This window comes from Toxotes jaculatrix, chromosome 9, assembly GCF_017976425.1.
Source record: "Toxotes jaculatrix isolate fToxJac2 chromosome 9, fToxJac2.pri, whole genome shotgun sequence".
In the NCBI taxonomy this organism is placed as follows: domain Eukaryota; kingdom Metazoa; phylum Chordata; class Actinopteri; family Toxotidae; genus Toxotes; species Toxotes jaculatrix.
This window is the reverse complement of record NC_054402.1, coordinates 5374460-5386774: the sequence shown is the minus strand read 5'-3', so window position 1 is coordinate 5386774 and position 12315 is coordinate 5374460. Positions and strand designations below refer to the sequence as shown.

At 40.0% G+C, this 12315-nt stretch overlaps 1 protein-coding gene across 1 annotated transcript; it reads left to right on the top strand.

Moving 5' to 3' along the window:
• Positions 1-285: 285 nt before the first annotated feature.
• tada2a (transcriptional adaptor 2A) lies at positions 286-11224 on the top strand. Its single transcript, XM_041045468.1, has 15 exons — positions 286-411; positions 1275-1381; positions 1475-1534; positions 1631-1722; positions 2385-2542; positions 3176-3264; positions 3552-3624; positions 3747-3810; positions 5153-5196; positions 7146-7256; positions 8089-8160; positions 8962-9094; positions 9521-9564; positions 9937-10016; positions 10226-11224. The coding sequence occupies exons 1-15, from the start codon at positions 387-389 to the stop codon at positions 10409-10411; spliced, it is 1338 nt and encodes a 445-aa protein (XP_040901402.1). The 5' UTR covers positions 286-386; the 3' UTR covers positions 10412-11224.
• Positions 11225-12315: the final 1091 nt, after the last annotated feature.

Genomic DNA, 12315 nt, shown 5'->3' with positions numbered 1-12315 from the left:
TGGAGCTAATTTGAATTACTTAATATTCTGGAAGCTTGTGAATATCCCTCCAGGGATCAATAAAGTCTTGTATTAACTTATCTTAATCTATTTATTTGTTGATTCACAATTTGTTAAACACCAATCATGAGCTATATGGCTTATTATTCAGTGACTGTGTTAAATGTGCAGCACAAACGTGAACCTACAGCCACTAAATAAGAAAATAAGACCAAAACACTGAAAATAGGTGGAAAAAAAACACCGCACATTGAAAGGGATAGCTATCGATGGATCTGAGTTCGACTATCTTTGCCTTCCTAGTCAGGTTTACTTGCAAGCTTTGAAAAATAGATTGATCCAAAACATCCACTCGTTTCACTCTAGCTTTGTCCAAACATCATCTTATGGACCGGCTCGCATCTTTTGGAAGTGAGTATTAAGAGTAAGACTCAGATAAATGCAGCCATTGTATCTTTAAAGTAAACACCCCGTCTTTTCCCAGTCTGTCTGTGGTTAGCCATATACTCGCTAACCTAGCTGTGCTAACATTAACGTTAGCATGTAGCGCCGCTTAACGCCAGTTTTGTGCAATCAAAGCAAACCTGCATTTATCTGCATTTAAAGAAGTAACGTTTTTGAAATTGTGCGATTTATTTCGGAGTAACTTTCAGGCTCAGGCAAAGTCTGATGTTACCGCTAAAGCACAGATAACTAAAGCATCGTTAGCTCTGCTAGCACTAATGTTACCGTTTGTTTAATGTGTTTTTTTCCTGAATGCACTGCTGTTTTGATAATATCATTAAATTATCTTTGTAATACCCAGTCTTTCAAGAAATGCGCAGATCTTGATTCAAAACAGGATATTCTCGGGTCTCGGAAAGTCTTTTATTTAAGACTTATAAATGTACCAAAAAGCTCTACATGTGTACACACGATATTTTAAACAGATTTGAGTGAAAACTGCACGTTAAATTTAATAAATGCATTCATTAATTGGTTAATCTGTCCATTTATTTATCCATCCATTTCCTGCTGCATAACCACGTCCAAGTTATGTTTGTTGATAAATTAAAACTATCGTTACTGTTATATACCGCTGGAAAGTAGTGTAAAAGTGACATATAAATGTCACTAAATCAGTGCATGTGGAAAATAATTCTAGGCCTAATCGTCATGACTAGTTTTCATTCATATTTTTAATACTTTTGTTGATTGTGAAACAAGGATTAAATTACCTTGTATGTGAAGAATAAAGTATTGAGTTACTGAGTTCACCATCGTGTCTATTTCAGATGATCCCTTCGACAAACCACCTTGCAGAGGTTGCTCGTCTTATCTTACTGAGCCTTACATCAAATGTGCGGAGTGTGGACCCTCGCCTTTCTTACTCTGCCTCCAGGTTAGTAGGTGACAAATACATGTTATTATAGCTCTTGTTTATTCCCAGCACGCTCAGTGGAAAGAAATGAAACCAATGTTTTTTTAATTTCAGTGTTTCACCAGGGGATTTGAATACAAGAAGCATCAGAGTGATCACAAATATGAAATCATGGTAAGTAAAAATAAAAACTATATGCATGTCATTAATCCCTTACACACAAACACATACACTCTTTCACGTATCCTCACTTTTCATCTCCTTGTGTAGACATCAGACTTCCCTGTACTGGAGCCTGGATGGACGGCACAGGAAGAGATGGCCCTGCTGGAGGCAGTCATGGACTGTGGTTTTGGAAACTGGTTAGTGATTTGTCCGTTTTCTCTTTACCTGTGAACAGAACTTCCTTAAAGTCATACTTCTCCATTGTTACACCACGGTTTGCCTGGACTGAAGAATTGATGTTCATACTAAATTTAGGTCTAGGAATTAAAGTGTTCATCATGCCGAAGAATGAATTTGGGGCCAGTTGGACGCCTCCCTAATGGCGCTGTGTCATGGATGAACTTCTAAAGTGCCTAAAACTTGTGCGCTTTACTGTATCTATAGGCCAATAAATAACAAGGAATACTGTGGAAGTACAAAAATGACAAAGATATGTTTTGAAACTGTGTTCTGCAGTTTCTCCACCACAGAGCGGTGACGGGTCTATTTTTGAGCTGTAAAATGTCCTGCTCAGTACATTTCTTCTTCATCATATGAATGATGAATGAGATGAATATTGGCTGACATTTCATAAACATGTTTATATTTTAAATTCTCAAATTTTAGTATGGTTGAGGCTATGCTTTCTAGTCATTATTTAGATGGAAAATTAGGCTGAGACAAAATCACCACGCTGTACCATACTATTTGCTGTGTTTACAGTTGTTGCAGTCTGATGGATTTATTCATAAACCTCAGCAGACCTCCCTCTCAGCTACTGTTGTACACTAACATATCTATTTGTACCATTTCTCTTCAGGCAGGATGTGGCATATCAGATGCGCACAAAGACCAAAGAGGAATGCGAGAGCCACTACATGAAGAATTTCATCAATAACCCGCTGTTCTCCTCCACCTTGCTCAGCCTGCGGAAAACAAAAGACTCTCGCTTTGCAGAGGGCGCTATTCCTTTTAAACGTCAGTACACACAATATCCACCTCCTTCATTTTTTTCTTAGCCAATGTTACAGAGTTACAAAGAATATCTTACAGAAAATCCTCATTCTCTGCTCACATCTCATAGAAACTCCAGAACAAATAGCTTTTATTATTAGTTGGTTTAGTTATGTGTTGCTACCTCTCAGTCTTGAACTTTGTCTGCTACTGATGTTTAAACAATATTCAGATCATTTTTTAAATCATAGTTGCATTAATTATAGTCCGCCAGAGCAGCCAGATGAGAGATTTGCATAAAACAAACTGTAGTGTAATGTCACTTTAAGCCTGAAAGACACTGTCCCGACAGTTGGACAGAAGCAGTTGGTGAGTCAGGAACTTGTCTCAGTTCCTAGCTGGCTTCAGGTCTCCATCTGTCGCAGTGTTTGAGTTCTTGACAAACATTTCTGTGTCATGTGCACGCAGCAGTTGGGAAAGTCAAGGCAGAATCAGACACTCGTTACATTTCTGATATTTCTTAGGACTGTCTTAGAAGTCTTAGAAAACCCTGTCTTGGAAGAAGTATGCAGGTGGCACATGCCTTGTTTTCATGCACAATACAAAGAAAACGTGTTGTGCACTCATGTTTTAGCAAATATTTCTCTGCTGTTGCAGCCACCGATGATCCCCCTCGGCCCACATTTGATTCTGTGCTGTCTCGAGACATGGCCGGATACATGCCTGCCAGAGCAGACTTCATGGAGGTGAGGGGATACATGTGTCCTGTACTTTATCCTTTGTGCAAACATGGCCTGTCAGCATGAATGAATAAATAAATGCAACGGCCACTAGATGGCTCATTATGAAACGTTATTGAAACAGTGATTCATGCCTTTGTTATTGTCTCACAGTGAGTGATTCATTCCCATTGTTTGCGTTTACTCATAAACTGTTTTCGAGTAAGAGCACATATCTGGGATCATTGATCGACTACATGTGAACTTAGATCAGACCTACAGATTATGAAAATCATTTGTCACTGTCCTGCCAGGAGTTTGACAACTATGCCGAATGGGATTTGAAAGACATTGACTTTGTGGATGATGACTCAGACATCCTTCGTGGTGGGTAGACACTTAATGGACTTTTTTATTGTTTTTAATTGAAAACTAGAAGATATTGCTGTGAACTACAACATGTGCTTTACTGTACACCCTTAATTGGCTTTTATGTTGTTCTGTTTCAGCGCTCAAGCTTGCAGTTGTTGATATATATCATTCAAGATTAAAGGAGAGACAGCGGAGGAAAAAGTAGGTCCTTTTTAATACAGTAAATTGTGAATATACAGTGTTTATTTATTCAACATCATGTAATGAGCCTACTCTATCAGTAGATGGCATATAAGCCTCTGTAGTGACCTTTTGAAGGTTTATGTCCCATAGATACTACTTTATCCTTTCAGGTTGAATAAATGTATTTTATATGGAATTAAAATTATTATTATTCAAATTTCTTAATAAATTCTATTAATGCTAATATATTCAAAACTTCTAATCTAAACTTTAACTATGATTTTGTTAAAAGTGCTTTAAAGACAAGTCCTGGTAGATGGATTGTTACAGAGTTAGCAGCATGGGTGTAATTGCATATTTAAGCCCTTTTTTCAGGCTCTCATTAGGAGCCACAGGGAGACATTCAGGTGTAACTTTCATGTTGCATGAACCTCTATTCAAACCTTGAATATTTATGGAAATGGGAAAAATGTGTCTGTCCCCTGATGAATGCTGTGTTTGCCAAACTGTTTGACATTTTGCCCAGTTTTAGGCTGACAAAGAGAGCATCTTCACTGCAGGAGAGTTCATTGAAATCATTAAAAGCCCATAGGATGTGTACTGTATTTTGCACATTTTGTACATTGTGATTTAACCAGAAAATAATGGCTAAGCTGCCATTGCTTCCAGTTGCGAAATACATCAGTTGTGATTTTATAGGATGTCTTTTGGTTCTAATGTACAAACTGGCAACTGAATCTACTTAAGTGTTAATTAGCTGTTTTGATTTTTTTTTTGTCTTTTTTGATATTTATAGACAATTGATTTATAAAAAAAAAAAAAAAAAAAGAATTGTCAGATTATTGGGTAATGAAAATAACAGTTTGTGCCTTGGTAATTTTCTATAAAATAAAGAACTTGCCTTTGCTACCCTTCTCTCTTTTTGAAGGGTGTTAGTCAGTCAGCTCTCAAGACTGTCTCCAGTCTCTACCTGCAGCCTGTTAGCTGTCATTCCTGCTGTAACACATCCGTCACTAAATCAGCTTTAATGAGTTCCTGCTCCCAGACCATAGTGGAATGGCATGTCTGGCTGGTCAGGCATGTGTGTTTTCTAGTTCCGTTCTGTTTCCATGCTCCCTATTTTATCTCTGTTAAGTTGTTGCTTGTCAGAGAGGCTTCCAGGATTGTGACATAGACCTTGGTTTTGACCCCTGAAACGAGGGAGTTCACTATTCAGAGAGGCCGTTACAGACGTTTCAAACAGCTTTAGTCTCAAACCCAGCCAAGATAATTGCATATGAATAAATGCCAGGTTTAATTTTGCAGAGTAATCAAAATATCAATTTGCATAGTAATAAATCTACATCTGCATTTCTTTCAGGATTATCCGAGACCATGGCCTGATCAACCTTCGGAAATTCCAGAGTAAGTCCTCCTTTGAAACTCGCACGGGCTCGGCTGCAACAGTATTCATAGCAACTCAGAGAGGCATCTGATATCTACCAGCTAAATAGCTGCTGAGGGTTTCTATGGATGCAAGCAAACAACTTCGGTGTACTAACCACCGTGAACCTCTGTGGCCCCTCGTGGAAACTGACGGAGCTCGTATTTACAATCAGGGCTGCGAATAGTCTATGCGGGCTGTGCCAGAGAGTGCCACACCATAACTGCTTCACTGTGAATAGATCCCCATGTGATGAGTGCTCCTGCCATAATGACTAAAATGCGAGGGGGGGGCTTCATTTGATGATCCACCTGTCACAGGTTGCTGTTATGCACATATTTGTTCAATTAAACCCTCTGTTTTTTAAACTGCGCTCGACCACCCAGCGCATCATTATATCTCCACGTGTTGCTCTTTGAAACTGTCTGTGGTTTGGGAGTTGAAGAGTTCTCCCCTCATGTTTTATTTATGCATCCTCCAGCCTCCAGTTAGCCCTCCTCCCTGTTTTTTTCCCTCCTTTCCCTTATCTCTCCAGTCTTTCAAGACAAAAGGGAACTCAGAGTAGCTGTAGAGCTGCAGACTCGTTGTCATGGAGACTGTCAAAGATTGTGTGTCTCCACAGTGTGTGTGTGTGTGTTTGTGTGTGTTCATGTGTGTGTCACATGCAATAATGGAAGCAGTATCCAAGCCCGGGAGGCTCACAGTATCATGTCTCAGTAACTGCTGGAGGCAGATTGACCAGTGTTGTTGTTTTAGGGCAGCAGTCCGTCTGAAGTCCTGTAAGGGCTTGTTACATTAAATGATTCAAGTCTGTGTTTTCTTGCTGTTGCCTTTGTTTGCAGTCAGTGTTTGTGTACTGATATGTAACCTCATACCAGTGTTGATGTCTCCGTAGAGATGTGGACAGCACTGTTCTGTGTGTCCACTGCTTTGTTAAGGGCGTGACTTCATGTGCCGAGATGGCAGCTGCTTATTAACACTCACATACAGGAGCCTGATTGAGGAACTTGACCAGCACACACACACACACGCAACAGCTCTCCTCCCTGGCTTTGACACTTTTGCCTGTTACTCAGCAACACGGGCAATGCTTTGAGACGAACACAACAAGCTCTTCAGAGCGTGTATGCTTATAGAGCGAGTTAAGTGGTGGTCAATACATCTCAGGGACTTATCTTTTGATCGCAGGAAGGTTGCGAGATTTCATAAATTTCCTGTTGCTTTTCAACCAGGCTCTGAATTAGAGGAAGAAGAAAAAAATCCAACAACAAAAGAAAATTTAGAGCTCTGATTATCAGTTACACTAAAATGGCTGTTGGCAGTGAAACTTGAATTTCTGGGCTCATTTTGGATGTTTGATTTGTTCTAATAATAATAGTATTTTGGAGAATATTATAACAGTAAGATTAGGCTATTTTAGATTATAATTAAGATGTGTAATACAAACAAATAGAATATGCATTAACACCACATGTTAATATACAAAGAAGAGTAGAAGCACAGATGCTTGGTTTACTCACAGTTGACTGTGGTGTCCTCCACTTTATTATGTTTCCTCAAAGCTCCAATATACTGTGTAGATGTATGGGGAAATATATATATTACATAAATTTACATACACACATCTTGTAAACAAAAGTACCGACCATGAACCAACCAGCGAGATACAAATACTCCACAAACAGCAGCCTCAATACATCATAAATGCAGTGTAGACACAGAGTGGCTGATAATAGACACTAGTAATATTTACACGCCTATAAACCCAGTGTTGATTCAGAGCTACATGTTAATGGCTACGGCTATGCTCTAAAAATCACAAACCGCTCATGTGTATTGAAGGAGGTGGATTTTTCTTTCATATTTCTGTTTTATATTTGTCTGTGTCTGCTGCCTACTCACTTCTCTCCTCTCTCTCTTTCTCTCTCAGTGCTGGAGCGATGTTACCCAAAGGAGGTGCAGGAGCTGTACGATGTCATGAGACGATTTGCCAGAGTGGTTGGACCGATTGAACATGACAAATTCATCGAAAGTCACGCACGTTAGTATTTGGCTGTGTACACATGACAGGTTTACATGGACAGGCTCTGAGAGTGTGTGCAACACAAACACAAACAGAGAATTAATTTAACCAAGTCTTGCCAGACTGCCTTGATATTGCCTGATGATCGTGGCGTCAAAGGATGTTTGTAATTTTTGTGGGAAGGGAATGTCAGACTACCTCTTTCTGTTTTTTTTCTTTTTCTTTTTTTTTTTTTTTTTTTGTGGGAGATTCCCGGTATAATTCCCGGTACATTTCTTCAATTGGTTCAATTGGTTATATGATGATGGTGACTGTGGTGGAGAGTACTTTCCATCATGTAGCTCCCAAAACTCTCATAGCATAGGTGTTCTATGTTTTGGTGACTAATCTAAGACCATAGCGTATGATTCACATCATTATCATCCTTATCAAACCATTCAGTAAGCCCTTGCCCTGATTTGGGAAATGCATTCATTCACTTTCTGTCAGAGAGTTAGATGAGAAGTTTGATGCCTCTCTCATATCTGTTCTTTAAATGTAAGGCTACATCGATTAGCTTAGCACAGCACAAAGACTGGAAACAGCTAGCCTGGCTCTGTGTACAGGTATTAAAATCTGCCTACCAGTATCTCTCAGAATGTGAAATTATTCCTTTGTCAACATGTGCACTGTGTATGCATGAATAGATGCTGATGGCTTGAAACTTGTACGAAGTCCTTATGAAACTGTTCGAGTGGTACAAAATGTTATTCATTGTGTATGAAGTGTTGAGCCCGGTGAGACCCTTTCTCTTCTTGTAACAGTGTGCACAGATTTGCCTCTAACTGCCTTCATCTCCTTTTCCTTCCAGTGGAGTTCGAGCTGAGGAGAGAGATCCACAGACTGCAGGAGTACAGGAAAGCAGGGATCAAGTCCTTCTGCAGTGAGTCTAATTTGACCTTTACACGCCTCTGTTCAACAAAACGTCATTTTAAAGCTGCATGCCTAAGCAGGGAAATGTATTTATATTCAGACTTAAGATGTGCTTAGCTCTTTATTTTGAGTTTGGCTTTAAATTGTTTTAATAATTATTTGCAGCAGCAGCAGCAGCACTGTGAATCAGGTCTTCAGATCATTTTTTAGAATAGTAATGTTTGGCGAGCTTGTTGATGCATGGCACACAAAGGGAAGCTCAACTGAATATTTCATTGAGTTGCTATATCAGCTACTTTTGGAATAGTATCATAGAACCGCTGGCAGAATTAATGAGAGACTTCAGCATTCTCTTTACAAGATAAATTTTTCCACTAAATGAAATCTTACTGATTCATTAAAAACAATGTTACCTCACCTGAAAACTGCCCGTCATCACTCTCACATTTGGCATTAGTCACTACTCTCAGCTCAAGCACTGATCATCAGAAAGGTCAATCATCAGAAAATTTATTGGCAATTTCATTTTTTAAGCAAAACTACCAAAAATGTTTCTCAAATGTAAAATAATTGATGATTTTCTTTATTACAAATGATAGTAAACTGAATGTCTTCAGGTTTGGAGTGTTTCAGGATCATCTTGGGGTGTGGGAACATCTTATGGGCATTTTATAGACAAAATGCTTAATCAAGGAAAATATCTGAAAAACATTGTGAATGAAAAAATTGCAGCCCTAATTCGAAACCAAGTATGTTTTGTTTTTTTCATCCTCCCTCATTTCCATTGACCTCCCTGTGTAACCCCTCTCAGGTGCCAAGGTGTATGAGCGGGTGAAGCGAATGCGTGAGGACGAGCGTAGGAAGAGGACCATGTTGTGTGACGTGCTGCAGTACATCCAGGATGGCAGAGCCTGCCAGCAGTGGCTCAGCAAACAGGCTGCAATGTGAGACTCCAAACTTCCTGCTTGTTACCCAGTGTGTAATAGATGAGCTGGCGAAGTCGTGCTCCCCAGAGACGCTGACCTCTGTCGTCACACTCAGCACCAGAGATGAATAGAGCAGACGATTGTATCACTGTGCATCCCACTTCCACTTGAATCTCAGCAGTATTTTTAGTCTTTTTTTTTATGTGCCACTTCTCTTGTGTTTTCAATCCATGGGTGTTATCCAAGTTCTTCTAATTATTCTACCTTAAAAAAAAAATCTTGAATGCAATGAGTCATCTTTTTTGGATGACAATCCTGGAACAAGAATAGTGAACAAAGCCCAGCGATGCTGTGTGTAAGTGGGGTGTGTGTGTGTGTGTGTGTGTGTGTGTGTGTGTGTAAATAAGGCAGCAGAGATGCTAACGCTTTTCTTTCTGATTACAGAGATGCTGGCATCACTCCAGCTGTCACAACGATCACAGTGTCAGGTACGACGCTTCTCTCCACCTTTCCCTCTGTACTCCCTCCTCTCTGCCGTCTTGGCGTGGCCCCAGGCACAGTCACATTAATGCAGGCGCTCCTCCATAAATACACTCGAAAAATAGGCCCCTACATGCATATTTATCTTGGTGTTTTTCCTTTCAAATTAGCTGCATTTCCTTAACCTCCAGAGCACAAATGGGACACATGCTCCCACACGGCTATATTTACACAATTTGCACACCATAAATATTTGTTCCCCTGTCTCTTCCTAGCAAAGGAATTAACTGCATGTTGTCAGCCTGCTATTATGTTATCTGAAGTGAGCAGCAACACTGGGGTGCTGCATTCCTGACTCTTATTGAATTTCTGCTCCACAGCAACAGGTAGGCGGAGCGCCCCTCCTCTCAACCTGACCGGACTGCCCGGGACGGAGAAGCTCAACGAGCGCGAGAAAGAGGTACAGCTCAGTGTAATTCAAACAAACAAGACAGTTCTATGTAAAGACAGAAGTTTCAATACCTATATTCTCTATGCTGGTTTCAGATGCCATTATATGATCTGATATGCTCTTTGTCTGAAGCTCACTGAGACCTTAAATAAGACATTGTGTATGTTTTTAAATGCCAGTTTCTATTTCTAACCCCTGCATTTGTTTTGTTCTCGTAGTTGTGCCAGGTGGTGCGGCTGGTGCCGGGAGCCTACCTGGAGTACAAGCAGGCCTTACTGAACGAGTGCAGACGGCAGGGCGGGCTGCGGCTGGCGCAGGCCCGAGCACTGATCAAGATAGACGTTAACAAGACTCGCAAAATCTATGATTTCCTAATCAAGGAGGGATACATTACTAAGGCCTAGGAGCATTTGCTTTGACCACAGATGAGACTGGATTGTGGTTAGTGATTCGTTTTATTCTCATCTTGTAACATCGTAAGCCTTTGTCTTGTAAGAGTTTCAGATTGTTGCTGCTCTTTTGAAATATTCTAACATTTGTAAGGTCCTGTTGTGTTTTTGAGTCTTAAATGTATTAAAATGACAAATGTCTTCGTACAGTTGTGTTCAAAATAATAGCTGTCCAGCATCACTAACCAGATCAATCACTGTTTTTGGTAGAAATTATATTTCTACATGGCAAATAACTTACTAGTAGATGTAGTAGAGTAATAGAAAACCAACAGACCCAACAGTCATGATATGCATGCTGCTGATTCTGCATAATTGTATCATTAATTGAAAGGGGCGTGTTCAAAATAATAGCAGTGTGGAGTTCGTGATCAATGATCTCAAATGCTTTAAAATGGCAACCAAAACCAGAAACACGTGGAAGGAAACGGAAAACTGCCATTTAAATGGATCGAAGCCAATGGTCAGCTCCAGGAAGATCAGAGAACGTCTAAAGTTACCTGTGAGTACTGTAACAATTAGAAGACGCCTATGTGAAGCCAAGCTATCAGCAAGCCCCACTGCCCCCAAACACTGAATTCAAGCCACAGTGCATACATGCATTTGCGTGTATGGAAATAAAAGCTGTTACAAGGATTTTGAGCTTCACTCACTTTTTTAAACACACTGCTATTATTTTGAACACAACTGTATAATTTTTTGTCAGAAGAAAAGGGCCTCATATTAAAATGAAGATGTATTTATTTCTTCTGTTATAAAATGTTCATGAAAAAATGATTTGGTGTGTACCTTGATATTTTAGTTTAAACCTAATAGGTCTCATTTGGACTGAAGTATTATATAACATTCAGCAGGAGGGTCAGTGGATAAAAATCAGTCCTAACACCAAACAACTTTGTGATTACCCAATATATTGATCCTGTGAAGGTCTTATAACAGTTTTAAACTCCAGTTGCAAACTAGTATTTTTTTTTCAAGTAAATTATCATAGATTCCCAACATCAGATGATCTCTACGTGTTTCCAGCTGATGGAAAATATTGACGCCACTTCGCAGAATCATAAAATGCACAATTATTACTGAGCTGATAGTTTTGTCAGCGTTTTTGATTGACCGGTCACAGTTTGAGACATCAGTGACTCGGTAATTTCTGTCTCCATCTGTGGACGTGTGGGCCCAATGTAACATGAGAGAACTGTGACAAATGTAATACCAGCAGGCAAGAGGCTACTGGCCTTCGACAAGTTTATCAGAGCAGAGAACAGCCGCCACATCAAACTCAGCTAACAGGCTGATTACAATGGCAGATTCGACCTTTGATGATAAGGGGGCGACGGCCGTGGAGGAGCATCTGAACAGAAATCCAGGGACTGGATCTAGATTTAAGAGAATGTGAAGGAGAAGAAATTCAGATGTATTTTCACGCTTCAGTGTGTCTCACCAAATCAAGGTTCCAAAACAAACAAGAAGCAGCAGAGTGAAATTGCTCCTTTCGCTTTTGCTCATTTCACAGGATACAGTTTTCCTCTTGTCACACTTGCCATCTTTACCCGAGATCCAGTTCGAGCCAGTCTCAACAAACTACGCTTCGATATATGTCCCCTCTCCCTCTTATTTTCTGTTTAAAGCTTCAGCTCTTATGGCTGTAAATAGTGACAATTGGTGGACAGCCTGCAGTTGATGTAGATGGCTTCTTTACTCCTCCTCCTTTGTCCTTCAGGTGTAGGTGGACTGCTGAGTCCTGACCCGAGGAGCAGGGTCTTTTGTGCTGTGCATGCGTTTGTAAAATGGTTGTTTTGTTGTATATATTCCTCACGGCTTATGCCTGACACCCAGGCATACTGTTGATTGAGTCCAGC

Coding starts and splice junctions, on each gene's coding strand:
- tada2a (XM_041045468.1), top strand. CDS start 387: ATGGACCGGCTCGCATCTTTTGGAA. Junction 5,197..7,145: donor CAACCTTCGGAAATTCCAGA/GTAAGTCCTCCT, acceptor TTTCTCTCTCAG/TGCTGGAGCGATGTTACCCA. Junction 8,161..8,961: donor AGGGATCAAGTCCTTCTGCA/GTGAGTCTAATT, acceptor AACCCCTCTCAG/GTGCCAAGGTGTATGAGCGG.